Source organism: Vidua macroura, chromosome 8 (genome assembly GCF_024509145.1).
Source record: "Vidua macroura isolate BioBank_ID:100142 chromosome 8, ASM2450914v1, whole genome shotgun sequence".
In the NCBI taxonomy this organism is placed as follows: domain Eukaryota; kingdom Metazoa; phylum Chordata; class Aves; order Passeriformes; family Viduidae; genus Vidua; species Vidua macroura.
This window is the reverse complement of record NC_071578.1, coordinates 14209382-14235521: the sequence shown is the minus strand read 5'-3', so window position 1 is coordinate 14235521 and position 26140 is coordinate 14209382. Positions and strand designations below refer to the sequence as shown.

General features: G+C 62.2%; 5 protein-coding genes across 8 annotated transcripts; 2 read left to right on the top strand and 3 right to left on the bottom strand.

The window, feature by feature from the left end:
* Positions 1-1361: 1361 nt before the first annotated feature.
* On the bottom strand, positions 1362-3782 carry GOLGA7B (golgin A7 family member B). The gene is made up of 5 exons (XM_053984263.1): positions 3673-3782; positions 2451-2576; positions 1915-2067; positions 1665-1766; positions 1362-1553 (listed from the first exon to the last, which is right to left on the bottom strand). The coding sequence occupies exons 1-5, from the start codon at positions 3682-3684 to the stop codon at positions 1449-1451; spliced, it is 498 nt and encodes a 165-aa protein (XP_053840238.1). The 5' UTR covers positions 3685-3782; the 3' UTR covers positions 1362-1448.
* A 6779-nt stretch (positions 3783-10561) lies between these two features.
* SFRP5 (secreted frizzled related protein 5) lies at positions 10562-14785 on the top strand. Its single transcript, XM_053983865.1, has 3 exons — positions 10562-11120; positions 11808-11885; positions 12288-14785. Exons 1-3 carry the CDS (start codon positions 10589-10591, stop codon positions 12626-12628), a joined length of 951 nt encoding a protein of 316 aa, XP_053839840.1. The 5' UTR covers positions 10562-10588; the 3' UTR covers positions 12629-14785.
* Positions 14786-15763: 978 nt separating this feature from the next.
* ZFYVE27 (zinc finger FYVE-type containing 27) lies at positions 15764-20731 on the bottom strand. Of its 2 annotated transcripts, XM_053983863.1 has the most exons (12): positions 20467-20731; positions 20317-20387; positions 20060-20246; positions 19796-19891; positions 19494-19606; positions 18653-18783; positions 18225-18296; positions 18039-18059; positions 17705-17849; positions 17355-17401; positions 16797-16878; positions 15764-16575 (listed from the first exon to the last, which is right to left on the bottom strand). In XM_053983863.1, the coding sequence occupies exons 1-12, from the start codon at positions 20661-20663 to the stop codon at positions 16511-16513; spliced, it is 1227 nt and encodes a 408-aa protein (XP_053839838.1). In that variant the 5' UTR covers positions 20664-20731; the 3' UTR covers positions 15764-16510. The 2 variants fall into 2 exon arrangements, with proteins under 2 accessions (XP_053839838.1, XP_053839839.1); XM_053983864.1 differs by lacking the exon at positions 18039-18059.
* Positions 20732-22127: 1396 nt separating this feature from the next.
* Positions 22128-24547, bottom strand: MARVELD1 (MARVEL domain containing 1). The gene has a single exon (XM_053983419.1). It carries the CDS (start codon positions 24533-24535, stop codon positions 24008-24010), a length of 528 nt encoding a protein of 175 aa, XP_053839394.1. The 5' UTR covers positions 24536-24547; the 3' UTR covers positions 22128-24007.
* Positions 24548-24934: 387 nt separating this feature from the next.
* Positions 24935-26034, top strand: AVPI1 (arginine vasopressin induced 1). Of its 3 annotated transcripts, XM_053983418.1 has the most exons (3): positions 24935-25215; positions 25509-25803; positions 25884-26034. In XM_053983418.1, exons 1-3 carry the CDS (start codon positions 25125-25127, stop codon positions 25942-25944), a joined length of 447 nt encoding a protein of 148 aa, XP_053839393.1. In that variant the 5' UTR covers positions 24935-25124; the 3' UTR covers positions 25945-26034. The 3 variants fall into 3 exon arrangements, with proteins under 3 accessions (XP_053839393.1, XP_053839389.1, XP_053839392.1); XM_053983414.1 differs by having other exon boundaries at positions 24935-25803; XM_053983417.1 differs by having other exon boundaries at positions 24935-25807.
* Positions 26035-26140: the final 106 nt, after the last annotated feature.

Below are 26140 nucleotides of genomic sequence, written 5' to 3'. Positions count from 1 at the left end.
TGAAAAGAGATACCCAGCCTGGTTCTGTGCCCCCACAGTGTTGTCCTGCTCACCTCCCCAACACAAGAAGATGCAGGGTAGGCAGTGGGGGAAGAAGCGTGGGGTTTATTGAGGAAGGTCTCCATGCAGGGGTGGGTGGGCTCCAGCAGGAACATTGAGGCCAGGGCCACCCCACACACACATCATGACTGAGCCAAAAGAAGTCGCACAGGGCAAGGTCTTCCCTCCAGATTCCCAGGAGAGAAATGCCAGCTCAGTTCAGCCCTGCACCCAGATAAGAATTCTTCTCCTTGGGGTGCTGGATGTCACAGGGACCCTCCTCTTCCCCCCTATCTGACCCTAGACCATGAACCTCCACACCTTGCCACCAGGCCCAGGTGCCCCTCGAGGTCCCCTCTTCCAGACCAGGCTGAGAAATGGGGCACTGGTGGCAGATGCATGCAGGACATATGGGCAGGGAAGGACTCAACAGTGTGAGAGGAAGGGTCCTTATGGAGCTGCTCCACTGGGCACCCTCCCTGCATTAGGGCAGGTCATGGGGCAGAGTAGGCAGGGGGCTGCTGGCAGCTAGGTACAGGGAAACTCTGGCAGGACTGGGCAGGGAACCTGCCTCACCCATGCTGCAGATCCACCTCGACAGTGCCGGGCCGTGAATGAGCCCAGGGCACGTGGCACAGGGGCAGCATCACGCCCAGCACTGCAGCTCCCTGGCCTGGACACTGGGCTGGAGAAATGCGTGGGTCCAGCTGGGGATGGCAGCAGGTCATGCAGGGAGCAGAAGCAAGTGCCCAGTGTCCTGGCAGTGAAGGATGCTGCTGGAGAGGATGTAGTGCCAGATGGGGGAAGGTGCCAGGAGAGCAGCAATGGGGCAGCGGGTGGCGTAGAGCTGGGGTGAATGCATGGCCCATCATGCAGAAGAAGCAGCACCAGTGCTCTGCCAGGCCCCCTGAACGGTGGACAAGCAGCAGCTGAGCCACACCACAGCACCAAGAGCAGGGTGCCCCAGGAGGGGGTGCAGCAAGAGCTGTCAGTGTCTGTGAGTGTGGGGTTGTGCATCCCCTGCTTAGCGCTGCCTGAGGCTTTGCCAGTGCCAGCGCTCCCCCGTGCACGGCAACAGGGACACTGCCAGCTGGGACTGCCCGTAGCAGGGCAAGCTCCTTTTGCTTGCAGCAGGGGCAGCAGCACCAAGCACATGGAGGGCTGTAGGAGCCCCTTGGCAAGAGTTTGGCTCAGTGGGAAGCACCTGGCATGCCCCAGTATCAGTCCCTGCCCACAGTGGGTCTGGTCAGGGGCAGACCCACTGCGGGGGACAAAGAGCAGATGGGGATCGGCAGCCCCACCCTCCCCCTCCTGCACTCTCAGAAGCGGGTGCTCTGGTAGTGCAGCCTGCGGAGCTCGGAGAGGCCACTGTCCCGGCAGTACGAGTCCCTGCAGGGACTCCCTGCCAGTCACCGGCCCCCCGCCCCGCCCCCACCACCACCGCTGCTGCTGCTGGAGCTGCCACTGCTGGAGCTGCCGCTGCTGCACCGGTCCTCGTAGATGGAGATCTCGATCTGGACCCTGCTAAGGATCATCGGTGAGATGTGCCAGCCCAATTGCCCAGAACCCACGCCCAGTCTCCCTTCACCCTTGCCATCCCAAGCATCCCACTGCCCAAAGGATACGACCCTCATGCCACGCTCCAGGGGGTCAGTGAGCAGCAGCCCCCGTGGCGCATAGATCTTCTCATTCTGGTCCTGGATGTACTTGGAGATCTTCTTCAGGACCTGTCAGCACAGGGACGGACACTCAGGGCCTGCCAGCATTGCTGTCTACTCTGGCCTCCAGTCCCATGTTCCCTGTGACACCCCTGAGCCATCCCTGTGCCCACTGCCAGCTGTGCCCATCCCTGAACCCTCCCCTGCACCTCAGCACCTTCTCATAATGTGTCTCCATGCAGAGAAAGATGAAATAGGCAGTGGCACAGGCCAGGCACCCCTCGAGGTATGAGCTGCCCCCAATCTTCTCCGCCTCGGCGTAGAAGCCATTTAGGGTTTTCACGGTTTCCTCAAAAAGTTGCCGCTCAATCTAGGACAGAAGCCAGGGTGAAGAGGAGTCTGGCCAGGGACTGACTCCCTGCACCGCTTTGTCCCCTTTCCTGGGGGGACTTGGAGAGCACTTAACTCTCTCTTCCCTGCCCAGCTGATGCCTCAGCTCGCAGGGCCCTGCCCACCTCCCACCCGTAGCAAGACCAGCTGCACCTGTAGCCTTCACCAGAGCCTCCCAGTCCCCAGGAGCACCAAAGCCCTTACACAGCAGCCAAGCCAGCTGTGATTTCACACCCCCAGCAGCACTGGCTGGCCCAGGGCCATGCAACACCCCTGTAAGTCTCCATACCTTTAGACCCTTCTTCCCTCTGAGTCCCTATAGGGCACCCCCCCCCCACCCTGACAACCTCTCAGACTCCCTACCCGGCTCTCCAGCTCAGGGGGAAACTTTGTCTGGAACTGGCACGTGGTCCCGTCACTGTAATCCCGCTGCACAAAGACCTTGGTGGCCAGGGACGCGCTGCGCCGCAGCTCCTGCAGGCTGTGCACCTGAGGGCAGAGGGTGAGATGGGGGCCTGCAGCCAAGGCTGCTGGGCTTCCCTGCTGGAGGGCAGAGGCCTGGGGAGCAGCGCCATTCCCCCAGTGTCAGGGGCTGCAGGCTCACACAGCCCGCGGCAGGGAGCCCCTAGCGCAGGCTGTGTCACACCATGAGCACAGCTTGGCGCTGGAGGTGCGAGGCGGGGAGCGAGGGGAGGATGGCAGCAAGGGAAGGATGCTGTGGCAGGCCCCTGCTCGGAATGAGGGTGAGTGCGTGTGCTCTCGTCCCGGGCTGGTGTCTGGTCTCACCCCCAGCGGTTCCTGCATGCAAGAGCGTGCATCACCAGCGGGCCGTGGTCCGGGGAGAGGACAGCCCCCTGTCCCCAGCAGTGCCCCAGAACACAGCCAACCCAACAGCCTCCCAGGCAGGAGGACGGGAATGAGCCGAGCAGGAGCAGGGACTGGGCAACGAGGCTGCAACAGCGGCACAGTGGGTGGGCAGGCTGCAGTGGGGCGTCTTCATGAAAAGGACCGGCAGCCCCGGCAGCGGGTGCTGAGCCCTGACTCCCCACAGGGTGTGAGAGCCCGTGCCAGCAGCCCCCGAGCTGCGGGACAGCTTTGGTGGCTGGAGAAGGGGATGGAGGCGCCAGTTTGTGCCAAGGGCAGGCATCAGACCCCTCCCCGCGCTTCCTCTGGGTGACGTGGGGCGACTACCTGCTCCGTGCCCCACAGACCGTCTGACGCTGTCCCGCGTCCGACCCACGGCATCTGGGAGAAGAACCCCCAGTCCCACAGCCCAACCCAGACACGCTCCAGCCTTCACCAAAGGCACCCTGCAGCCACCCTGCACCCTCACACCCCTTCAGGCACCTCACCGGCCTTTCTGCGCCCATGGAGCCCTCGCAGCCCCCAGCCCCACACTGCTCTCCCCACGGACCCCAGCCCCACGCCGTCCTCCCGCAGCAGCGCACCCCACGCGGGCAGACCCTGTCCGTGCCGCGCCCAGGCAGCGGCTGGCGGAGGGCAGCGCAGGGCGGGGGAGCTCCGCCGCAGCCCGGCCCGGGGGTGCCGCCGCCGGGGCGCCCCCGCCGTGCCGCCGCGCACCCACCTCCGTGGCCATGGGCGCCGGGCCGGGCTGTGCCGCGCCGGGGGGACCGGGCCGGACCGGCGCCGTCTCCGGGGCCGGGCGGAGCCGCGCGGGGCCGGGCGCTGTCCGCGGTGCTGCCGAGCCGAGAGGCGGAGGCGGGCCCGGCCGCCCCGTGTGCGCAGCCGCCCGGTCCGCCGCGGCCCGCCCCGAGGCACCGGGGATGGGCGCCTGCCGCCGCCGGCACGGAGCCCCTGGAGGACGCGGCCCCCGGTGCTGCGGACGGCGGTACCGGCTGCCCCGGGGCTGGCTCCGGAGAGGGGCTGCGAGGGAAGGCTGCTGCTCTGCGTCCCGGGGGTCTGGCACGGCGAGTGCCGAAGCCCGGATATCCTCGGGATGCCGCTGTAGGTCCCTGGGGGGAAACCTGGCTGCCGAGGGGGTGCCGCCGGAGGTAACAGAGGGTGTGAGCGGCCGTGAGGCTGGCCCGGCAGGGATTTGGGGAGTCGACCGTGGGACTGGCAGACCGTCCCAAGCCGTGCCGAGGGACCTCATCTGAGGCTGTTTGTTTGCGAAGGAGTTGCAGCTGGTGCAGAGCGCGGGCAGACATCAAAGAGCAGAGCTAACGAATTCCCTGTTATCTCTGCCCATTGACAGCTCAATTAGAGCCGGAGAAATGCCAAAAGGGGGGAACAGAGACTCTCCCGAGAGGCAAAGAAGGGGGGCTCCCAGCTGGGGCTGTAGTGCAGCGAGGGATGCAGTAGCTGGGCACAGGGCCCTCAGCAGGCAGGAGAGCAGCCAGCCTTCCCTCAGCACCTGGGCCATGCTGGAGGCAGCACCGGGTCCTGCCGGAACATCTGCTCTGGCAGCAAACGTGGCAAACACAGATAACACAGGTAACACACAGCTAATACAGCAAACACAGCTAACACACAGCAAACACAGCTAAAACACAGCTAACACACAGCGAACACACAGCTAACACAGCTAACACAACTAAAACACAGCTAACACACAGCTAACACACAGCTAACACAGCGAACATACAGCGAACACACAGCTAACACAGAACACACAGTGAACACACAGCTAACACACAGCTATCACACAGCCAATGCACAGTTAATCCAGCTAACACAGCAAACACATCATAACCAGCTGCCTGCAGAACAGGGGGTAGCACTGCCTGACTCCTGCTCCCTGCTCGGAGCACCAGCCCAGGCTTTGGGCAGAGCAAATAGAGGCAGGGCCTTGGGGTGGTTGGTAGGCAGCCCCTTTCTCTGGAGCGTGGCAGGGTTTGTGACCAAGGGACCAAAGGACCCATGCAGTCAGAGACCCCAGTTGGAGGGCTCATCTTCTCCACAGACACAAAGCTATGGATCCCACAGCTTTTGGGGAAACCTGCTGCTCCCAAGGTTCAGAGCAAGCCTGCCAGCCCACACTGCAGAGCAGTGAGGTACACCCTGCCTTGACGGTGCCACAAAACCAAAGGACGCCCCTTGAGAGGGTGGTGTGTGAAGTCTCCCATGCACCCAAACACATGCATGCACATTGGCACAGGCACTCGTGCATGTACTCAAATGCCCACATCTGCCTGCACACCCCATGCACCCGAGGTGCTCACCCAGGTGCACATGCAATGTGCTCACACCCCTAAGCCTGTCCTCAGATGTCCCCAGACCCAGACCCTGGATCCCATCTCCTTCCTGTGCTGCATGCCACTGCCACGTCAGTGCTCGCCTGCCCGCCTGGCAGGTCCTGCCGGTTGCCATGGCAATACTGTGCCTGCCAGGAGATGAAGTTTGCTCTCCTATTCTGCAGTGAGGGGCCGAGAGCAGCCGGGGGGATGAGCTCTCCCTGCCATCCCAGGCTCTGCCCATCCCACATCCTGTAGTGTTGCCCCAGGGTTGTCTCCTCTAGCTACACCAACCCAGCCCAAGCAAAGAACTTTCAGTTCTGGGCTCCATGTGCCTCACAGGCCATGGACCTGCTGTCTGCATGTGTCAAGGAGTATCCTTTGGTGGGACATTACCCCACCATAGGGAGCTGCCTTCTGCCAGCCATACTGCCCAGGACCAGGCCTTGTCCAGTGGCAGGCAGGACACGGACCTGTCCCAAAGCACTCCCCATCACCACACAGACCCCGGCCCTGCCTGTAGTGCCTGTGGACCCTGGCATCTCCAGAGCCCACTGGGGTCTGACAGCTCCCCCGTGCAGGGTGTGGTGGCATGGGCTTTCCAGTTTTAGCCAGAGCAGGGACAGACCCTGCTGGTTTCCATGCAGAAGGAACAGGCTGGTGCTATGCCATGCCATGCCATGCCGTGCTATGGCTTCCAGCAGGGTAGGGCAGAGGAGGGGAGCTGGCATAGCCAATGGAAGCCCAGGCAGTAGGAGCAGGGACAGCAGGGCCTCGGGGTAGCCTCAATGTGCTGCATGGCCCTGCTGCCCTCCCCAGACCACTGCACTGTGAGGGGTCCTGGCAGGGCTCTGACCCTTCTGCTCGGCCCAAAGGGGTGATTTTTCAGGCTGCCCAGCAGCAGGGATTGGCATGGCTGGTGCCAGAGTTGCCTTTACTGCCCTGCCTGGCTCTTCCCTTGCTCCTGGGGTGAGGCAGCTCTGACCTGACTTGCAGACAGACCCCACAGATCTTTCCTTGCCCCTGGCCCTGGCTCAGCTCCCAGAGGCCCTGCCCCTGGCCCCATGGGACAGACATGGGGCACACTTGGTACCCCTATGGCCAGCCCTCAACAGACAACGTTCCTGTGCCCATCACACCACAGCAGGCATGGCCCAGCAGGGCCCCTGCTCCAAGGGCTCCCTGCTCTGCCCCTGCAGAGCCCTGCACTTGGCTCCCAAACCAGGACCAGGGGGTGTCCTTTGTGTGTCTCTGGGTGCATGGGGCTGCACCTCATCCCAGCATCTCAACCCTGCAGTACAAGGATGACCGAGGCCTGTGGAGGACAGCTGGAGCCCTGCAGCCCTGCAGTCTGAGATCAACCCCTGTGGCTCCATCCTGCACCCACTGCCTGCTGGACCCCTCTCCAGCCTGTCAGAGCTGTCAGCAGCTCCAGCTCTGCTTCAAAGGGGCCACAGAAGGGCATGGCAGCTGTTTCTCCTAGCACTGGAAGTGCTTTCAGTAATGGTAGGGAGCATGAGCTCACTGTTCCAGTGAGGACAACGGTGACATTTGGGAGGCACAAACACAGCGTGATTAGCTGATAACCTTTTCTGAGAGATCCCAGGTGTGTGCACCTGGGAGGGAAAAGGGAGGGGGACGGGGCCCCCACACTGTGAGCCTCTGGAAAACAGCTCCAAATGCCCCAGCCTGCCCCTTCACATAGAACAAGGAGAGTGCCCCAAACTGGGGCCAGCTGGCCAACTGACCCTACAGACTGGGCAACCTGAGTGTGGACACCCCTCTGTGGCACCTGCAGTCCAGCTGTGTCCATCTGGAGGGGTGGTTCTAGGACCCCCAGAGTACTGGGAGCCCCTGCAGATGATGGGGGCAGCCCCCCAGCACATCCCACAGGATTCCACAGGCACTGGGAGACACAGCACCCTCCTACACATGGGCAAGCAGAGGAGGATGTGGTTTCAGAGCAAGGTGCCAAGGTCTGCCTTAGCAAAGGTGCCAGCTGGGAGCAGGGACTGTGTGAGGATTGCTCCCACACCGCGCATGGGGCTGTGGTGGGAGCAGACGTGGTGGGGCGGGGAGGGACAGACAGCACTGTAGAGAAGGTCCCCAGGCATGGTGCCACGCTGTGAGGGAAAGGGACTCGTCCTCAGAGGGTCTGCACACGCGACATGCCCCCTCCCTGCCCCGCTGAGTAGGACCAAATGCCGGGGGCCGGGATCGGGGTGTCCGGCAGCGAACAGGGAGGGTCTGTGTGCAAGCTGGCAGGAACTGGGCAGGGCCAGGAGGTGCTGGGTGGGGGCTGGGAGGGCGCCGGGGCAGTCTGGGCTCCGCAGCTGGGCCGGGAGCGCTGCCAGCACATTCCTGGGGCTGCCGGGCAGCGGGAGCGTGTGTGGGCGCAGGGCAAGTGCACGGCAGTTGCTGACCCTCCCCGCTGCCCTCCCCGATGGTCCCACATTACCCCCGGGCAACCTCGACCCCACGGTGTCCCCAGTCGTGCCCCAACCTCCCGCGGCCACTCCCAGGCAGGACCACCCCCACGGAGCCGTGCTGCCAGCCCAGCATTGCCCCCGGCCAGGCTGCTCTCTCCTGGGAGCTGCTGGACGCCATGGGACACGTGTCCCTGCACGGACAGTGCCAGCGTGCCGTCCCGTCCTGGCACTGCGCATGGACAGCCGCGGTGCGCCATCCTCTCCCAAAGGCCCTGCTCCGCACTGGGTGCAGCCCAGGAACCAGTGCGGGACTGGGACAGGAAGGGTGAGAGGTGGGGAAAGACGAGGATGGGAGGGAGACCCACTCAGCCCACCCAGCCAGGCCCAGGGGATGCATCTCTGCTGACAGAAACAAGGTCTGTAGCACCCAAAGCTGCGGCAGGAGAGTGGGTGGGGACACAAGGATGGAAGGAGGCTGCCGGGACCCTGCTCAGCTGCTCCTTTCCTGGGAGCCTCCCGCTTCCCTGCTGCAGGATCTGCTCTGTGCTACAACCAGACACGGGTCCTCCACAGGGAGGGTCCGGAGTGTCGAGGGAGCACCCCCAGGTGATATGCTCTTACTGTGCCACCCTGGCTGGCCGTCCCCGAGGTCCCCACCGCAGAGGAGGCAGCCTTCATAGCCGCGCTTCCGGTCTCGCTGCTGGGACAAGTGGCACAGGCAGTGACACAAGCGGTGGCACAGCCAGCTTTCTGGAGTGACAGGAGCAAGTGTCCATCTCACAGACAGCTGCATGGGTGCAGAACGGGGATGTGGGCACTGGAGCAGCCTGCACAGACAAGACGCAGGGAAGGGTGCCAGCTACAGCTGTCTTGGGTCCATCCCCTTCTCCGGGATACAGCCCAGATCAGCCTGGGACATCCTGGCTGGGAAGGGGTTAAGGAAGCAGCACGAGTGCAGCAGGGGCTCCCCAGAGCAGAGGCACGGCCTTAGCTCGGAGGTAAGGCTGCCAGGACACCCTACGGGGGGGAGCAGGGGGCAGCCCTGCTCCCCGCAGCATGGCCGGGAGGTGACTCAGGGCTCTAATGAAGGCGTCATGACAGATGAGGGAACTGGGGCAGCTGGCAGGGAGACTCTTGCTCAGCCCCAGCCTCGCCAGCCCCCTCACCTTCATCTGCTGCAGTGCCAGCTGGCACAGAGTGCTCAGCACCTCCAACACCTTCCTGGGAGGAACTGGGGATGTAGAGGCCAGACTGGGCTGTGGGATGGGGCAGGCTGAGAGCCAGGAGCTGCTCCATGGTCAAGAGCAGGACAGTGCTGGCAATGCCACGGGAACAGCCCAGGGACATGGCACACTGTGCTCAGCATCCGCACGCTGGCAGCTCCACCCTGCACCCCCAGCCTCCCTCTGCCTCCGCTCCCAGGCCTCAGGAGCCCCCTCCCAGCCCAGCTCCCATGGCAATTACACCCTGCCCAAGCCCATCCATCACGGATTAGCTATTTTCTATCAGCATTTATCTCCAGACAATCTTACTCCTGCCGTGACAGCCCGACTCCTCGATCACCCTCCCTCCTGCTACCAGGCAGCCCTGATAACAGGCTGCTGTATCTTATCGGGCTCCCGGCAGTTACACATTAATGGTGCCATCTCCGGGGCTTGGCTGGGGTGGGATGAGCCCAGCCCACCCTCGGGCTGGGAGCAAGCGTTACTGGGTGATGCAGTGATGGGTGCTGAGCACAGATGGCATGGGCAGGGTGGGCAGGTTGTGCAGCTGAGGTTCCCAGCATTGCCCCAAAGCAGATGTACCCCACCAGGGCTGGGGGGACAGTCCCTGCCCCCAGCCCAGGGCAAAGAGCAGCTGCTATCACTGCCTGCACTGGACTGTTTGCTCTATTGCCCATTAACAGAGCTGCCTTATCCGGTGGGCAGGGACCAGCGGCGGCCCAAAGCCCGTTGGCCAGGCAGGGGCATCGATCATGGGAAAGGGAGGGGTGCCTCAGATAACCCCTGCAGACAAATGGGTTTCTAATGGGGTCTTAAGCCTTGCACCCCCCCATCTCCAAGGGAATGGGGGAATGTCATCCGGGCAGGACCCTCACGTCACTTGGGCTCTATCTTTGCCCACAACCTGAGCACTGGCAGGGCCTGGGTGCAAGCCCTTTGCTGGAAGGTGTAATCCCAGCTATGCCTGTGCCAGCAGACCATGGACTGCCCAAGGTGCATGCTGGCAGAACCATCCATGAGGAATAAGGACCCCATGCCCATGGCATCACCTCGTTGATGGCACACCTGGCACCTGGCTACAGGAGCCCTCCCAAGGCTGCAGCGTGAAGCTTCTGGGGTGTCCTCTTCCTTAGACCCCAGCACCCCAAGCATATCGTCTTGGGAGAAAAGAGTGGGAAGTGGGCTGGCACAGGGTAGGAAGCAGGGTCCCCTGCCCCTAACAGAGCATGCCTCTGGGGTGCTAGGTGGGATGGGGGCAGCGGGACTGGTGAATAACTGGGGCAACTTGTGGCCACAACACATCACCATGGGACAGGCGAGCCAGCCCTTCTAGAAAACATCACCCTAGGGGTACACAGAGCCAGGGTGGACTGGGGGGTGCATGCAGGGGGTCTCCCTGGGAGGGCGAGAGGCATTGGAGCACCATGTGCCGGCGAGGGAGGGAGGGAGGTGGCAGCGGTGCGGGCAGACTAGGGGGAGCCGGGGGCCAGCCCCGGGGGGCCCGGCAGGCAGAGCAGATTGGCTGCCGGCGAGGTCTCCAACCTCCTTAGAAAGGGCAGCGAGCGTGGGAGGCGCTAAGGGAGCAGGCAGGGTGCCGAGCCACGCTCCCGTCCCGCTCGGCAGCCGCGGCCGGCAGCGGCAGGCGCGCAGCGGCGATGCCGCGGGCGGGCATCCACCCGGGCTCCCGAGGCACGGCGCTGCTGGCCCTGTCGCTGGTGCTCGCAGGGTCCCTGGGCGGCGGGCAGCACTACGACTACTATGGGTGGCAGCCCGAGAGCCTGCCCCACGGGCGCTTCTACGGGCGGGAGCCGCAGTGCCTCGACATCCCGCCCGACATGCAGCTCTGCCGCGACGTGGGCTACAAGCGCATGCGGCTGCCCAACCTGCTGGAGCACGAGACCATGGCCGAAGCCAAGCAGCAGGCTGGCAGCTGGGTGCCCCTGCTCGCCAAGCAGTGCCACACCGACACCCAGCTCTTCCTCTGCTCCCTCTTCGCCCCTGTCTGCCTCGACCGGCCCGTCTACCCCTGCCGCTCCCTCTGTGAGGTGGTACGTGACTCCTGTGCCCCTGTCATGGAGTCCTACGGCTTCCCCTGGCCTGAGATGCTGCACTGTGGCAAGTTCCCCTCTGACCATGAGCTCTGTATCGCCGTCCAGTTTGGAAACAGCAAAGCCACACCACCACCAGGTAAGTGGGGAGGGTACTGTAATGGGATGGGAATGCATGTGGAGCCCCTGCAGAGCCACCCCTTCACCCCTCGAAGCACAGCCCAGGACACCGGTGTTGGCCAAGGACTCTCTGTCTGGAACAGGCCAGGAGTGGGCACAGGATCAGCTTTGTCTGGGCACTCATTGCCCAGGAGCACTGTGCTCCCAGCTGCCTGCACAGAACTGTCGTGGGATGAGGAAGAGCACGGGATGAGGTGGGAGCCGCTGGCGGATCCACCACAGCACTGTGTCCCTCTGCTCCCACTGGGTCCCATGTCCGCAGCAAGAGAGCGTTCTGCACCTGCGGGTGTCAGCACTACACTGCTGCTGCAGGGTGGCTGTCCCCTCAGGCAGGAGAGGGGACGTCACCCAAAGGCAGCCTAGGGTCAGGGTCACGGCTATGACAGCCTTTAGGCTGGGACCACCCTTACTGTTGCTGTGCTTCAAGGTGCCAGCATCTGATGGGAGGGTGTCCCCATATCTCTTCCCCTCCTGGGGGATGACCCTGGCCAGCAAGGTGCTCTGTGCCTCTCTGCATCACCCCAGCACAGCTATCTAGGGAGCAGAGGAGCTGCTGGGGCTCTCCCAAGCGTGTCCCCGAGGAGCTGGCCCAGGTGACAAGTGCCAGCAGCATGAAGCTGTGATAGTAACTGGTCTCTCACCACAGTGTCCAAGATCTGCACACAGTGTGAGATGGAGCACAAGGCGGATGGCATGATGGAGCAGATGTGCTCCAGTGACTTTGGTGAGTGCTGGGGTCTCCTTCCCAGTTCCCCTGGACAAGGGTCTGCCTCCCCTCGGTCTGGCAGCTGGGGTGGGAGGTGGCCAGAGGGTGGGGTTGTATGGGGACAGCCCCATGGGAGACCCCAGAGCCATTCCCTTGGACCCTTCGTACATGGGATGGGTGCACCACAGGAGAAGACATTGGTGGGGGATAGGGAGAAGACATTTGGGAGGGTCACTGGGGGCCTCTGCTGGACCCCCCCCAACAACCCTCTCCCCTCCCCACACAGTAACTTCCCCAGAGACCCAACCCAGGGATGGGCTGCACCCTGTCCTTCACAGGTGCCCGGCCCAGACCCTCCCCTCCCCAGCACCCCAGCAGTGCTCCCTTCCCCCAACCGTGCCCCACGGCTGCCCCACACAGTGGTGAAAATGCGCATCAAGGAGATGACGGAGGAGAACGGGGAGCGGCGGCTGGTGGCTGCCCAGAAGAAGAAGGTGCTGAAACTGGGCCCGCTGAAGCGCAAGGACACCAAGAAGATGGTGCTGCACATGAGGAATGCAGGTGCCTGCCCCTGCCCCCAGCTTGACAGCCTCAGTGGCAGCTTCCTGGTCATGGGCCGCAAGGTGGGCGGCCGCCTGCTCCTCCTGGCTATCTACCCCTGGCAGAAGCACAACAAGGAGATGAAGTTTGCAGTCAAGTTCATGTTCTCCTACCCTTGCCCGCTCTACCACCCCCTGCTCTATGGGGCTGGGCAGCACTAGGGCTTTTTGCCCACCCTGTCTCCTCCCAGAACTCCTGCACTGGCCCAACATCCCACCCCTGGCTTTCCTGGCTGTAACCCCAGGACCTCAGCTCTGCTCACCTCAGCCCCTTGGTTGTGCCCCAGAACCCAGCTTTGCACCTGCAGGATTCCCTGCTGTGTTTGTGGGAGCCCTGATCCACAGCCAGGACACCAGCCTCCTCCCGAGAGCCCTGCTCTGCACCCCTGGGACCCTGTTCTGCTCCAAGGACCCCCACTCCCGTCCAGGAGCTTAGTCTGGACCCAGGACCCTTGTTCTGCATGTTTGTGAGCCCTGGTCTGTACTGGACACCCTTGTCTATTCCCAGGCTCCCCAGTGAGAAGCCCAGAGACCCTTGCTTTCATTTAGGATCCCTGCTTGGCCCTCTTGGCTACACCTGGGACCCCGACCCTGCAGCCACGTCCTTTGCCCAGCTCCCTCATGATATGCCGCAGACCCTCAGGCCCCCCAGTCCCTATTCCAGCCCACCAACACATCCCATGCCCTCACCTGGAGCTCACATCAAGCCCTGGATTATCTCACCTTCACAGAGATCCAGCCCAGCCCAGACAGGTCCCTCTTGCCCCTCTGTTCCCACAGACTGACTCCCTCCAGACCAAGTGCCAGACCAAGAGCTGCACAAACTCTTCCCCCACTCCCCACACCACATGGCTCAGTGTGTGAGGCGGGTCCACCTCCAAGTGCCTCAGACCAGCCCTGCTGCATCCCTCGCACACACCCTGCTGTGACCCAGCCCACGCACCCCTTGCCCATCAGCACCACAGTAAATTATTCCAGCTCAGAGAAGTCTGTGTGCCACTCACTGCAGTTCATGGGTGAGCGTCCCTTGCGGCTCTCTCAGGGACCACAGAAGAATGGGAGGGGGGTCCCAGTCCTGCCCACTGAGTGAGGCAGCCTGAGGGAGCGAGGTCACCTCAGGATCTGGCTCTTGCCCCACTCCAGGTACTGTGCCCAGAGCCTGAAGCTGGGCAGTCCAGCCAGGTCAGTGGATGTGGTTCTTAGTGGTCACAGGCATGCCTAGAAACTCAGGCACCCCTGCCACTCCAGAGAGCCTGGGAGGACATTGAGATGAGTAGGATGGGGGGACAGGGCCATCACTGCTGCTGGAACCTCACAGCTGGGTATGGCAGTGGTTTGCCAGGGAAGTTTCTTTCTTTGTCACCCCAGGGGATAAATCCGTGGTCTGGGAGCTCACAGCACTTGTGAAAAGCCTGGCACTGAGCATCATAGGGGGCAGATACTGGACCAGGCAGCCTCCAACCCTGTCCTCCCCAGACCATATCATCTGAAAGTCCTCTCTGCAGCTCCCTGCCAGCCCTGCTTGGCTGCCAGACCTCACATGCCACAACCTCCAACCTCCTCCAAAATGATTCCTAGGGCCACCCACCTGCACTAGCCAGGACCCTCCCAAAAGCCCAAGGACCAGGGCAGCCCTCTGATGGCAGCAGGGGCTGTCCCTTAGCTCAGCTCGGCTCCCCCAGCCCCAGCTGGCAAGGGGGCAGCTCAAGCGACCCCGTCGTGTTCCCGCAGCACGTACTTGTATCCACCCGTCCCAAAGGGTGAGGGGGGCCGAAGGTGGCTGCCAAGACATTTACCCAGTGCCTGGCTGCCTGACACTGTCTTCTCTTTGGAGCTGGCCCAGCCTCAGGGCACCTCCTGTGACAAGAAGGAAATTGAGGCTGCAGGATGTCTGCACCCACCCTCTTCTGGCTGACAAGAGCACTGTGCACCTGCCCTGCTCTGAGGTGACCTCTTCTCCCTCTGCCCTCCTTGGGCACGGCCTTGGCCCCACTGGTCAGCCTCCAGAGCCCCAAATCTCCAGCTCTGGCCAGGGAGAGGTGCCTATGCCCCTGCCCCACAGCCAGCCAGGAACATGGGCCAGCCAGCCCCTGTCCCAGCCTCACACCAGAAATGGGCACTCCTCCCTGGCCACTGGGAAAAAAAAAATGGGGAAACAAATCAAATATTATTAGAAGGTTTGTTCAGAGCTTGACTGCTGAGCACACTTCCACAGGAATAAACTCTGTCAATTATGATATTTTATTGCAAAACTTTAAAAGCATAAATAAAACTCCATCTCCCACAGCCTAAGTTTATATGTAGCCCTCTGTATTCTGTGTCATTAGCATCTTCACAGAGAGTGTTCAGACATACATGGCCATAGTGCTCATTGCTCCAAGTGTTTTCTCTAGAAATATAAGTGGCTCCTCTGCCTCCCACTGTCATTTGTCTGAGCAAGCTGACCCCTCCCAGCCCAGTAATAGCCTATTGCAGACACCCTCACAAACACACCCACAGCTCTTGCAGTGCTACACAGCCCCCTCCCCAGTGCTACAGCTGCTCCACTGCCCCACTAACTGCTCAGCCCTCTGCACACCAGTCCCCTGCACACCCAGCAAAAGCCAGACACCCTCATCATCAGATGCCAAGTCCAGCTTTTCTCCAAATTTCCATTTGAAGTATATGAGCCCACAGCTAAGCTAAGTGTTGAGGCTGCCTGCCACATAGGAGCTTTCACACTGGTGGGATGTAGAGCCTGCAGCAAGGTCTGGGCTCCAGCAACTTCTCAGACTAGTGGGTGTCACAGCGTGGTGGGCACCAATTCCCCCGATTCCTTGGCTTGGGGCAAGCTGCAGCTGGCTGGCAGGGACCCAGGCCATGGCTGCTCCCAGCTGCACAGCAGCCAGGGTCACATTCCTGGGATAGTTGGGAGCTTTGCTGTTCACACAAGGAAAGGTCATCCTTGTGCACACAGGCAGCTGGTGGGACCACCACCCGGGGAGGGCAGGGCAAGGAGCAGCCATGGGAGGCAGAGGAAGCTCAGTAGCTCCTGTCAGAGCTGAGGTGCTCCATGGCTCCAGCCCAGCAGGATCCAGCCCTGGCACAGCTTACAGGCAGCTGCAGACAGCTCTGAGCAGGGGGCAAACAAGGCTACAGCAGGACAGAAGATGGGAATTCCAGTAAAGCATGGAGAGCTGATAGCACAGGAACACCATTTCTCCAGGAACACCTGCAGGACAGCGGGGCCAAAGCCACAGAGGTGTCAGAGTGACCTGGGATGGGGACAGCTTTTACTGGGATGACACAAGAGGCAGCTGAGGACAAGAGATTTATTGGCCATTCTCTATACGCATTTATATATTAATCTGTAGTAGAAAGCAGCAGTCACTAAGTGCACAGAGCAGCACTGACTCCTGCCTTTTGTCACACTGGAGACCCAGCCATACAGCCCAATGCAAACTCATTCTCTTTCTTCCTCTGGGTTACAGCCAAATTCAGGGGTAAAAGACTAAATCTGCAGGCAGTGAGGCTGAGGAGCACAGGAGTGACTAGCAGTCTCAGCTGAGCCAGGATGAAAGACCTAGCTAGTCCCCAAGGGATGCAGGAGGAGCTCTGAATTGATCCCAAAAATACAGTCACTTATAGCACAGTGCTGGGAAAGGTAGGGACAGCGCCCTGAGGTTGTTCTGCCCCACCCAGGAGGTGAAGGCAGGACCACGAGTAGGAAGGATGGCTCTTCCATCACTGAGCCAGGCCAAAGGGCCTGGACAAGCACGTGGCAGGGCACAGCAAGTGCCAGAGAGCACCCAGGGCTTGGAGCAGCTGCAGGGATGGGGCACAGCCGTGGGCAGTGCTCCACCACAGTGACCCAGCTGGTGCATGGCAAGGGAGGCTGGTCCATCCAGCCTGGCGCTGGCAGGAGGAGCACAAGTGCAAGCATCCTCTGGCAGGGGAATGCCATGCTGGGATCCAAACACTCCAGGCTCCCAGTGGCAAGGGTGCCTGCCCGCTGTCCCAGGTCTCAGGCAGTGCAGGACACAGGAGCTGGCTGGGCCTGTTTCATCACTTGATGAGCACCTGGTTGCAGAGTGCGCACACGAACACTGTCTCCTTCTGAGCCTCCGGGGCTGGAAAGGAAAGCAAATGTCAGAGATGATCCCCCTTTCCCACCATGGGCTAGGGACCCCAGCACAAAGCTGCTTCGAGAGCTGCAAATTCATCACTGCTCTGTCCCAAGCCAGGCTGTGCTGGGCACATCCTGTCTACCCTCCCCATCAGGTCTGGGGCAAATGCCTGGGCAGACAGAACAGGTGGAAGCAGAAGCTTTTCCCTCCACCTTTCAACTCACCCGTGGCTCCCATCACAGCCTTGGGGACTTTGAAGGAACAACACCTGGAGCAGAAGCTGTTCCCACAGTTACTGCAACTCCGCTGTGGAGAAATATGGAGGTGAGACCCAGATGTATATCAGACTAACCCAAGAGTAAGTGAAGGGAGTCAAAAGTCTATACCTCCTTCTGAGAACTGCCCACAGACTGTGTGCCAAGCATTACACACAGGGCTCAGATAAGGCAACAGGGTCTCCCACTAGCAGACCCATGCTGTACTTCACCACAAAGGCCACAAGAAATGGACTAAACCAGGGCACAGGGCAGGTACCTTCTACAATAATACGTGAGTTTGGCCTGAGGCAGCTTCCAAAGGAGTAAATGGACAAATGATCCACAACACAAGGGATCCCTGGTGCCATTAGGCACGTGACAACACCCAGCATTTAGCTGAGGTCATTTGGGCTGTGACTGAGGCCAGACGCCTGAGCTGCTGGAGAAAAATGGGACAAGCCAGACATGACCAACACCTCTGCCCCAGGTGCAGACAGCAAGCTGGGGCAGAAGCCGAAGACTCACCCTCTTCTTGAGCACAGAGAAGGTGGCAGCACAGCCCGTGCAGTTCCCTGAAAGAAAGAGCAGAGGTCAGGCAGGGCTCTGCTGCCTGGGGCTGCAAGTGGCACAAGAATGTCTGTAGCTGTTGTAAAGGCTCAGCTCAGAGATGACATTGCTGCACCTTCCCGTCCTTGCCCTTCCTAGGAGTGCTGGGACCATTCTCCCCACAGAGTGGAAAAGGTCACTGAAGGTGTCAGCACAGCCTAGCAAGTACCACACCACCCTCTCCACTCCCAGTCCTATGGTCACCACTGGAAGCAGCACAGAGCCCAAGCTGCTGAGCTCCCCCAGGAAGCAGCTGCTCCCAAACTCACCAAAGTTGTTGCTGGGGTAGCGCTTGCGCAGGCGCTCGGTCAGGCGGGACACCTTGCTGCGGATCACCTCATTTTTGCTCATAAAACCATTGTCTGGGAGGCTGAGGTCAAAATCTGCTGAGCACTGAGAGCTCTCATCATCCTCCTGCAGAGAGCAGAGCCAGCTGAGCGCAGCAGGGTGGCTGGGGGCACACTGAGGGCTGCAGGGCAGCCCACACCAGAGGCAGGCACCCAACAAGCTGGGTGCTCCACCTGGCATTTCTACAAGCCACCGGCAAACCAGGCAAAGCTCCAGCTGGGAGGAGATACCACACCCTGGCATGGCAGTACTCACCATGACCAGCAGCTGGTTCTCCTTCTCCCGCAGCATGGACAGAGAGGAGAGTGAGTTCACATAAGAGTCAGAGGCACCCAGCCCCACAGTCACTCTCTCTGAGGACCCAGTTTGCCCAACAAGGTCTTTGTCCCTTTCCCACCTCAGCTGCCCTGCAGGCACAGCCCACCCCAACCAGCCTCAAACCTCAATTGCATCTTTGAACTCTTCATCAGGTTCTGCCTCCTCTGCTTCCTCCACACTGCCAGGAGTAAGGTCCTACAAGAGATTCACAAAGTTAGTCCTGCTGTTCCCTTGTCTCTGTTCAAAGGTGGCCCCACATTTCTGGGCAAGTTCTGGACAATGGATTTGGCCCCAGGCAGCCTCACAGATGACACAAGTGTCAGAAGGTGAGCCCCTGCCTCCTCAGACCACATCCTTACATGTGGCAAAAGGACTGAGCCAAGTCCCCAGGGCAGAGAGCAGCATCCCAGTAACTCAGGAGTGGCTCACAGGCTTCCAGCAAAGCTGGCAGCTGGAAGACATTTGTGTGTAGAGGGACTCAGGCAAGGTCAGACCCAAGGGCTGACTCCGCAGCTCCCACCCCACAACTGCCAGCCCTGCCCCTATCTCACCTCTGCACTGGTGGGGGTGGGGGTCCGATCTGGGGCAGCAGCTGGTGGCAGGGGTTCAGCAGGTTCTGGAGTGCTCTCAAGGGGTTTGGAGCCCACACACTGCTCAATGGAGGCCTTGAGCTCCATTATCACTGGTTAAAAGGGGAATACAGATGGAGTAGAGTGGCATTTCCCTAGTCCCAGCCACATCACGCAAAAGCCAACTGCAAGACCTGATCTCCAGGGCTCAAGGTGGGGCACTGACACATATCATTCACTCATCAGATGTCCTGAGCACTTCTCTGTTCACACATCAGAGTTAGGGCAGAAAGGAACCCCCCCACCACCACCTACCCCAGCTCAGGACAGGGAACGGCAGGGGCCAACATCACAACTCAGACACATCCAACACTCCTTTAGCATGAGCCACAGAAGAGAGCTCCTTTCCCTTCCAATGGCATGTTTTCAAGCCTATGTCATATACTGCCACAGGCACTGAATGTGTTTGAAGTCCTGAAGAGCAGGGTCAGAGATGAAGAGGGATGGAGAGGCTCACACACAGCCTGCATTGACAGACCCTGGTTTGCCACACCACAGAGAAGGAAATGGCACCTGGGCTGGGACACACATCAGGAGAGATTCTCACCTCCAACAGCTGAGCCCTGGGACCATACCACCCACCCTGGGCTGCTGAGCACCACCCCTAGGACATCATTGCCTTCACAGGGGTTCAGCGTCTATGGCAGAGCCTGACATGGGACAGTGGGGTCATGTGAGGGAGAGGTCCAGGGAAGGATCCCTGGCTTCAGAGGGCCTTTCCCCAGCCCATCCCACACTGGGCACTTCCAGCCAGGTCTCATACCTTGGTAGAACTGGGTGTTGCCCAGAAAGAGGGTGCTATTGAGGATGGCCAGGACCCAGCAGAGGGGCAGCAGGTAGAGGACACAGATAGTGCCCAGTAGCACCCCATAAAACCTGTGGAAAACAGCAGGATACTGTGGTCAAGTCAGAGCAACTCACACAACAGCATAAAACTCCTTCCTTCATCTGGTGTTCCATCTGTTCTCTCCAAGTACCAAACAAATCAAACACAGCACTGCAGGCCTGGCTGAGGCCCTCTCCCCACCAAGCCCACCACAGGGTGCCTCACCCAGTACTACTCACTGGGAAGAGACGGTGGGGTTCTCCCAGTACAGCACACGGTACACTGCCTCACAGCTGCAGCACATCCCGTTCAGAAACCCCTCCAGCTGGATCAGGCTGCAAATGAGACAGTCACAAAAAACCCCACAAACACACAACCTCATTCCCCACACTGACGCGGGTTACAGCAGCCAAACTGGCACAAGCCCCCCACAGCCTCCAAGAAGCCTTTCCGTCTGCAAAGGCCCCCACAGTCCCACCGCTGGGGAGGCCCCAGGGACTCACAAGCTCTTGACCTGGGCGATGGCCTCCTGCCGCGAGAGCTGCACCTTGCGCAGATCCTCCCTGCGGATGCTGTGGTACCTCCTGCGCACCAGCTCGGGTTCCGAGGGCCGGGCTCGGCACGTCTCTTGCAGGTAACCCAGCAGGGCCGGCACCGCGACCAGCAGGGCGAGCACCGAGTACCACGCAGCTGGAAGAGGCGGGACAGCGTCAGCCCGGAGGGTCCGGGAACGGGACCAGCCCTGACCCCCGACACGCACCTTGGCCGAGGGTGAGCAGGAGGAAGTTGAGGCCGAGGCAGACCAGGAGAGAGCACACAGGCCGCTGCCACCTGCCGAGAGCGGGGAAGGCCAGGGACATGAGACCCCGGGGACGGTCCCGGTCTCGATCCCGGCCCAGCCCGCACCTACCGGAGGAGGGAGCGGACACCCTCGGCGGCGTCCCGCAGCGGCTCCAGGTAGAGCTCCAGCCGCCGGTAGCTCCGCACCAGCTCCAGCAGGTCGAAAGCAGCGGCGGCCTTGGGCGGCGGCGGCTCCGGCGGGGCCTCAGGAGCTCCCGTCGCCCCTTCGGGGCCGCCTGCCGCCCCGTCCCGCTCCACCGCCTGCATGACGGGACCGGGAGCGGGAGCCGAGCGGCCCCGCCGCGCTCGGCCCGACACCGCCGCGCGCTCCCGTGACGCGGCCGGGCGCGCCGTGAGCCCCGCGCGCGGCCAATGGGAGCGCCGGCCGGGCGCGCCGCTGGAGCCCCGCCCGCGGGCGGAACGGGCCGCTCTCGGCGCTCCGCGCCCGCCCGGCTCTGCCCGCCCTGCGTGCCGGCCTCCCTGCTGGGGCCTGCGGGCCGGCACGCTCTGGGCGGGAGGCTCGAGGCGGAGTCTCGGTGGGCCCGGTCTAGATACGGGGGTCGGCCCTGGCTGAGCTGTGTGGTCAGCGTCCCGGCCGGTCCCGATTCGGTGTAGGGCTCAGTCACAGCCTGGATCCGGTCCCAGTCCAGGGCTGGGCACTGATCCGGGTCTAATCCTGGTTCAGGGCTCAGTCCCAGTCTGGGTCTTGGGGTGGCCTGCATCCAGCTGTGTCGGTCACGGTAGGTTTGTCGCCATGAGGTTGCTGGGCCACCTCTCCCCAAGGAGAGACCAGAGAGTGGCCTCACACCCGGAGTCCCTGGAAAGGAGCAGCAGGTTCCCCACAGGCCCGTGAGCGTGGCTGGGAGCTCATTCACTGCCCCTCCATGCCCCCAAAGCAGCCCAGCTCTGGGCGCACTGGCACTGTCCTGCCCAGCAGCCTGCAGCCCTGCTCGGGGCACCATGGACTGTCCTAGAAGGTGCTTGCAGTAGAGCAGGGATGCTGGCTCCCAGGGATGCTCTGGGGATCCTGAGCTTCGTCTGATGCCAAAAGTTGTAACCTTTTTATAACCCTGTGGTGGCTCTTGGACAATGAGGGTACAGTGCTGCTGCCGACTACCTGCAGCCTCTGATGAACAGGGCATGTGTCCTATGGGCAGAAGGCTGGGGACCCAGTGACACCCCAGATGCGGGTCCAGGTCCAAGACTCAACGCTGTCCCAAGAGTGTGTCTCAGAGCTGCAACAAGTCCAGGGAGATGCAGGCAGTCCTCCATTGGCCCCTGACCCACCAAGGGCCAGTCTGTGTACGACTGCCCAGTGATGCCCTGACCCTGGGACAGAGGGCCCTTTCAGCATGGAGTGACAAAGCCCTTAGGAATGCAACTACATCCTCTCCTCAGTACATCCCATAGCCAGAGCCCTGGGCACTTGGCCTCCCTCTGCTCTGTCTGGAGCCGCAGTGAGCATCAGGCTGTGCCCAGTCTCTGGAAAGGCAGCAAGGCCAGGGATAGCCCCTTTCCCCAAGGGCAGAGGCTTAAGCCTCTCTGTAGGAGCAGTGGCTCAACATGGGGGAGCCTGCCTGTGACCCCACAGCACCCCAGGACTTCTTGACCATGGCCAGATACTCCAAGCAGAGAGGCCCCAGGGTGCAAGGCTACAGAGCTGGGTGTGATCTCAGCTCAGACCTCATTCCCAGCAGGTCCCAGCCCCAGCACAAAGCCCCAGACACCCAGTAAGCGCCAACTTTGCTTTATTTGGAAGGTGAATCCATTGACACCTGAAAGGAGGCTGTAGGGGGATAGAGCTGGTGTGACAGACAGGGCTGCAGAAAGCCAGGGGAAGGCACTTGTGGTGGCAGAAGCAGCGAGGGCATTTTGGGCCAAGGGCTGCACCAGAGTAAGGCAGAGGCAGGTGGTGTCAGGGACCAGCCTTGACACAGGGCACAGACAGCATGTCCTACCCAAGGAAAGGGTATGTGGCCTGGGGTTTGGCAGGGCCCCTGGGCATGATGGGGTATGCACTGGGACAGCACATCACGATGGAAGTGGTGACTCAATACCAATCCCAGACCACCTCAAGTCCCCAGGGGAATCATGGCCGCTGCTCTCCACCTCAAAAAAGGCACCAGGGAACCCCAGGCCACAGGCAGCTGTGGCCAGCTGCTGGGGACACTCATCTCACTGATCTAAGTCTACATAGAGACTGGAGTAGACCATCCCTCGAACTGGGAGCAATAGAGAGGACCTGCCTCCAGGCAGGGTGAGGAGGGCTTGTGGCAGGGCAGCCCTAGTGTGGCGCTGCTCCAAAAATTCTGTCTCAGGCTGCCCATTTTTCTAGTCAGCCCTACATGGCCTCGTCAGGGCTTGGCACCTGGTGGTTCTGGAGGCTGATCCGGGGCTGGGCTGGTTCCAGTGCTGTCCTCTTCTGTTCTCCAAGATAGGCTGTAGTCCCACAATGCCTGGCCCCAGCTCCCCCATGGCCAGGGTGCCAGCACAGCCTAGCACTGCCATGCTGCAATGCTCACCCTTCCCCTCCACCTCACCACAGTCTCCCGGCACTGCCCAGTCTCAGAGAGTCCAGAGATTAAGATTTTCCAGGATGATAAACCAAGTGCAGCAGAGACAGGCAGGGTTGCAGGCTGGTCTCCAGAACCATCAGCAAGGCTGTTTCTGTCCCTTTTGGAGTAGCTTGGCCCCAGGGTTCGTTCAGTGGCTCTGGATGGCTCGGAGCCACAAACCTCTCTGCAGGGACAGCAGGAGGAGAGAAAAAACCCATGACTGCCTCCCCTCAACCCCTGGGGCACCTGGCCCCATCCCAGGACTGCACAAACTCCAGGGCTGGAGGAATTTATCCCCTGCCCAGGGTCACAGAACAGGTTACGGCTCCACTTGTCCTTCTCCTCCCTCCACAGCAATGGAGGCCTTGCTGCCATGCTCAGTCTCCAAACTGGACTGGGGTGATGCTAGATCTGGCTGTGCAGTACCCTCAAGTCCAGGGCAGGGAGGCCCTGAGCCCTTTGGGGCTCCAATAAGATAAAGGATGTTTTCAGGCCAGACAGAAGGAGGGGCCCAAGCTGGGGAAACCAAGTTCAGAACCTCCCTTAGGGAATTGTGGAGGCACCATGCAGCTGGAATGGCAAGATGGGGCTGCCAGCAGGTCAGGGGGGTTTATGCCCATCCAACTCCACTAGGCACTGCTGCCCCCAGCTCAGCTCCACCAGGCCAGTCCCCCCTCTACCCCAGGGAATAGTCAGCACCCACCTGAGCATGCAGCATCTGCAAGACCAGGGGCAGGGGATTTTGGTCCTAGGGGGCTCCCAAAGATTGGTATCCCTCTTAGAGGCTCTCCATTTGGGTCCTTCCACTTGCAGTAGCCTACGTCTGTCCAGGGCTGGGAGAAGGGCCTGTGCAGTGGCTGGGTGTCCACGCTGTCTCGGTGCGCTGCAGGGGAAGCCGTGCTCGGTGAAGGCCTCTGTCTGTCCATCCGTCTGTGCAGGAGTCTCTGGAGAAATTGCAGTGCAGTCAGCCAGGAGGGGATGGGGCAGCAGGGTCATTTCATCCCAAAGGCTGTGTTCTGTCTGCGGCTGAGAAGGGGAGCCAAGTGGCACGGGATCTCAGATGATGTCTTGCTGGTCCTGGCAACGCCGCAACAGGCAATAGAGCCCGGAGAAGAGGTACAGGCAGGCAGTGATGCCCCCGCAGATGGAGGCGCTCAGGTAGGCACTGTACAGGCAGTGCTGGCTGTAGCCCGGCAGGTTGCAAAAGCTTCTCTGCTTGGCCTTGTGACCCATGATGCCAGTGGCAGCTGCGTAGAGCCCCACACCCAGTGCCAGGTCGTGCACCAGGTTGGTGAGGAGCCAGCGGGAGCCCAGCCAGGGCACCAGCTCCCAGCGCCCCAGCAGGCTCAGCCCGAAGAGGGCCAGGGTGAGCAGCCAGATGAGGACGGCGGCAAACAGAGCGAAGTGGGCCGCCCCCTCGTACTTATGAGCCGCTACCGTCACCCAGAAGGCAGCGCCCAGAGCCAGCTGCCCCAGGCGTAGCAGGCCCAGCGGGCTCCGCAGATAGGCGCGATGGAGGCTGAGAGAGCCGCGGGCCGGCGGCCCCGGCGGCGGCGGCACGGTCGGGGGAGCCGTGCGGGCCATGGCGCGGCCCTGCCTACTCTGGCGCGGCTCGGGCGGGACTCAGGGCCCCGGCAGCGACTTCCTCCCTGACTATTGCCAAACATCTGGCACTTAGCAGTCCTCCCCGCGCGGGGCCTCTCTCCTCTCCTCCCCGCCCCGCCTCCGCGCCCCGCCGCACCTCCCGCCAACCCATCGGACACCCGAGGGCCGCCGCGGATGCGCCGTCGGGCAGGGATCGCCGCGCCCCTCCCGTCCTGCTGCCGCCGGGGCGGGCCACAACGCAGGGCGCGAGGGGCGGCGGGAGGACGTGAGAGACAGCGACCGATGCCGGCGGCGGGGCCCAGGGACAGCGCACCGGGATCCCGTGCGGCGGCCGGCGGGGGGCGCGCGCCGGGGTTCCCCTTACGTCATCCGGGATTCCCTTCGGAGTGCGGAGCGCCGCGGCCCCGCCCAGGGGCGAGGCCTCGCACCGCGCCCGTGACGTCATCTGCGCCACGTGGCCTCCTCAACGAAGCGGGGCGGCCGCGCCCCTCGGCGCCGATTGGTCGTGGCAGCGGGAGGCGGGCGGGGATTGGCGAGGGGGCGGGGCCGGCACGCAGCGGGTGAATGAATGGGGCGCGCGGCTGTGGCGGGACCCCGGCGCGGTGGCACGAAGCGGGTCCGGGAACGCAGCGGGCACCAGGCGGAGCCGCCACCGCCAGGTCTGTGCGAGGGGCCGGTGGGTGCGGGGCAGCGGAGCGAAAGTGGGTCACGGCGGGGCCCGGCGCCTTGGGCAGGGCGGGACCGGACTTGCGTGCCCCGGCCCGAGCCGGGGCGTCTCCCGCGTTCCCGGGCGGCCCCGCCTGTGCGGCTGGCCCCCTGCCCGGCGTCCCGGACCGCCCTTCCCTCGACGCCCCCCCCCTTCCTCACTGGGCATCCGCGCCGGATCCCGGGGGAGGCGGACCGGACCGGGTGGCGAGACCGGAGCCTGACGCCGACTCCTCGGTGCCCGCAGCGGCCAGGGCCATGGGCACTCCGGCCTCGGTGGTGAGCGACTCTCCGGGACGGGCGGCGCCCGCAGCCCGCGCCCGTAAGCGGGCCTCGGCCAACATCTTCCAGGGCGTGGGGCTGCGAGAGCTGCGGAGCCTGTTCCGGAGCGGCGGGGCCGAGCGGCCCGAGGAGCGCGCCCGCCTCGTCTGGCGGTACGCGGGCCAGCGGCGCATGGCGCGGGCCCTGCGGCGGCTTCGGCGACGACGAACAGCCCAGCCTGGCGGTGGGGTGGCAGCGCTACGGCGCTTCGAACACCTTCGGTAGGTACGGCTCGCGGAGGCGGGGCAACCGGGGGAAGTGCGGCCGGGCCATGTCGCTAACACACACCTCTTGCCCGTAGGATCGCGGAGAAGAAGCTGGAGGGTGACTGCAGGGCCGAGACGGGCTCAGGATCCATGTAGCAGCACTAAGCGGCTGGGCCGTGGAGAGCAGCTCTCCAAGGACCCTAAGTGTACTGGGCAGGGTGCAATGTTAATAAAGGGTGGACAGTGGTGGCTGGGTGAGTCTCTGGTTGTGTCCTGCCCATCCCTAAATGGTAGAACCATGGTCCAGTCTGTTGTACAGCACCTAGTGCAAGGGGAACAGCCCCGCATCACA

What these genes read in the sequence shown, in the direction of transcription:
- GOLGA7B (XM_053984263.1), bottom strand. An exon ending in TGGAGACACATTATGAGAAG is followed by an intron (nt 1,767 to 1,914) that starts GTGCTGAGGTGC and finishes CTGTGCTGACAG; the next exon opens with GTCCTGAAGAAGATCTCCAA. An exon ending in TGGAGCGTGGCATGAGGGTC is followed by an intron (nt 1,554 to 1,664) that starts GTATCCTTTGGG and finishes AGCAGGGTCCAG; the next exon opens with ATCGAGATCTCCATCTACGA.
- MARVELD1 (XM_053983419.1), bottom strand. Translation starts at nt 24,535, where the DNA reads ATGGCCCGCACGGCTCCCCCGACCGTGCCGCCGCCGCCGGGGCCGCCG.
- SFRP5 (XM_053983865.1), top strand. Translation starts at nt 10,589, where the DNA reads ATGCCGCGGGCGGGCATCCACCCGGGCTCCCGAGGCACGGCGCTGCTG. An exon ending in CAAAGCCACACCACCACCAG is followed by an intron (nt 11,121 to 11,807) that starts GTAAGTGGGGAG and finishes CTCTCACCACAG; the next exon opens with TGTCCAAGATCTGCACACAG. An exon ending in GATGTGCTCCAGTGACTTTG is followed by an intron (nt 11,886 to 12,287) that starts GTGAGTGCTGGG and finishes TGCCCCACACAG; the next exon opens with TGGTGAAAATGCGCATCAAG.
- AVPI1 (XM_053983414.1), top strand. Translation starts at nt 25,121, where the DNA reads ATGAATGGGGCGCGCGGCTGTGGCGGGACCCCGGCGCGGTGGCACGAA. An exon ending in CGGCGCTTCGAACACCTTCG is followed by an intron (nt 25,804 to 25,883) that starts GTAGGTACGGCT and finishes TCTTGCCCGTAG; the next exon opens with GATCGCGGAGAAGAAGCTGG.
- ZFYVE27 (XM_053983863.1), bottom strand. Translation starts at nt 20,663, where the DNA reads ATGCAGGCGGTGGAGCGGGACGGGGCGGCAGGCGGCCCCGAAGGGGCG. An exon ending in CTACCCCAGCAACAACTTTG is followed by an intron (nt 17,402 to 17,704) that starts GTGAGTTTGGGA and finishes TCTTTCTTTCAG; the next exon opens with GGAACTGCACGGGCTGTGCT. An exon ending in TCTCTGTGCTCAAGAAGAGG is followed by an intron (nt 16,879 to 17,354) that starts GTGAGTCTTCGG and finishes ATTTCTCCACAG; the next exon opens with CGGAGTTGCAGTAACTGTGG.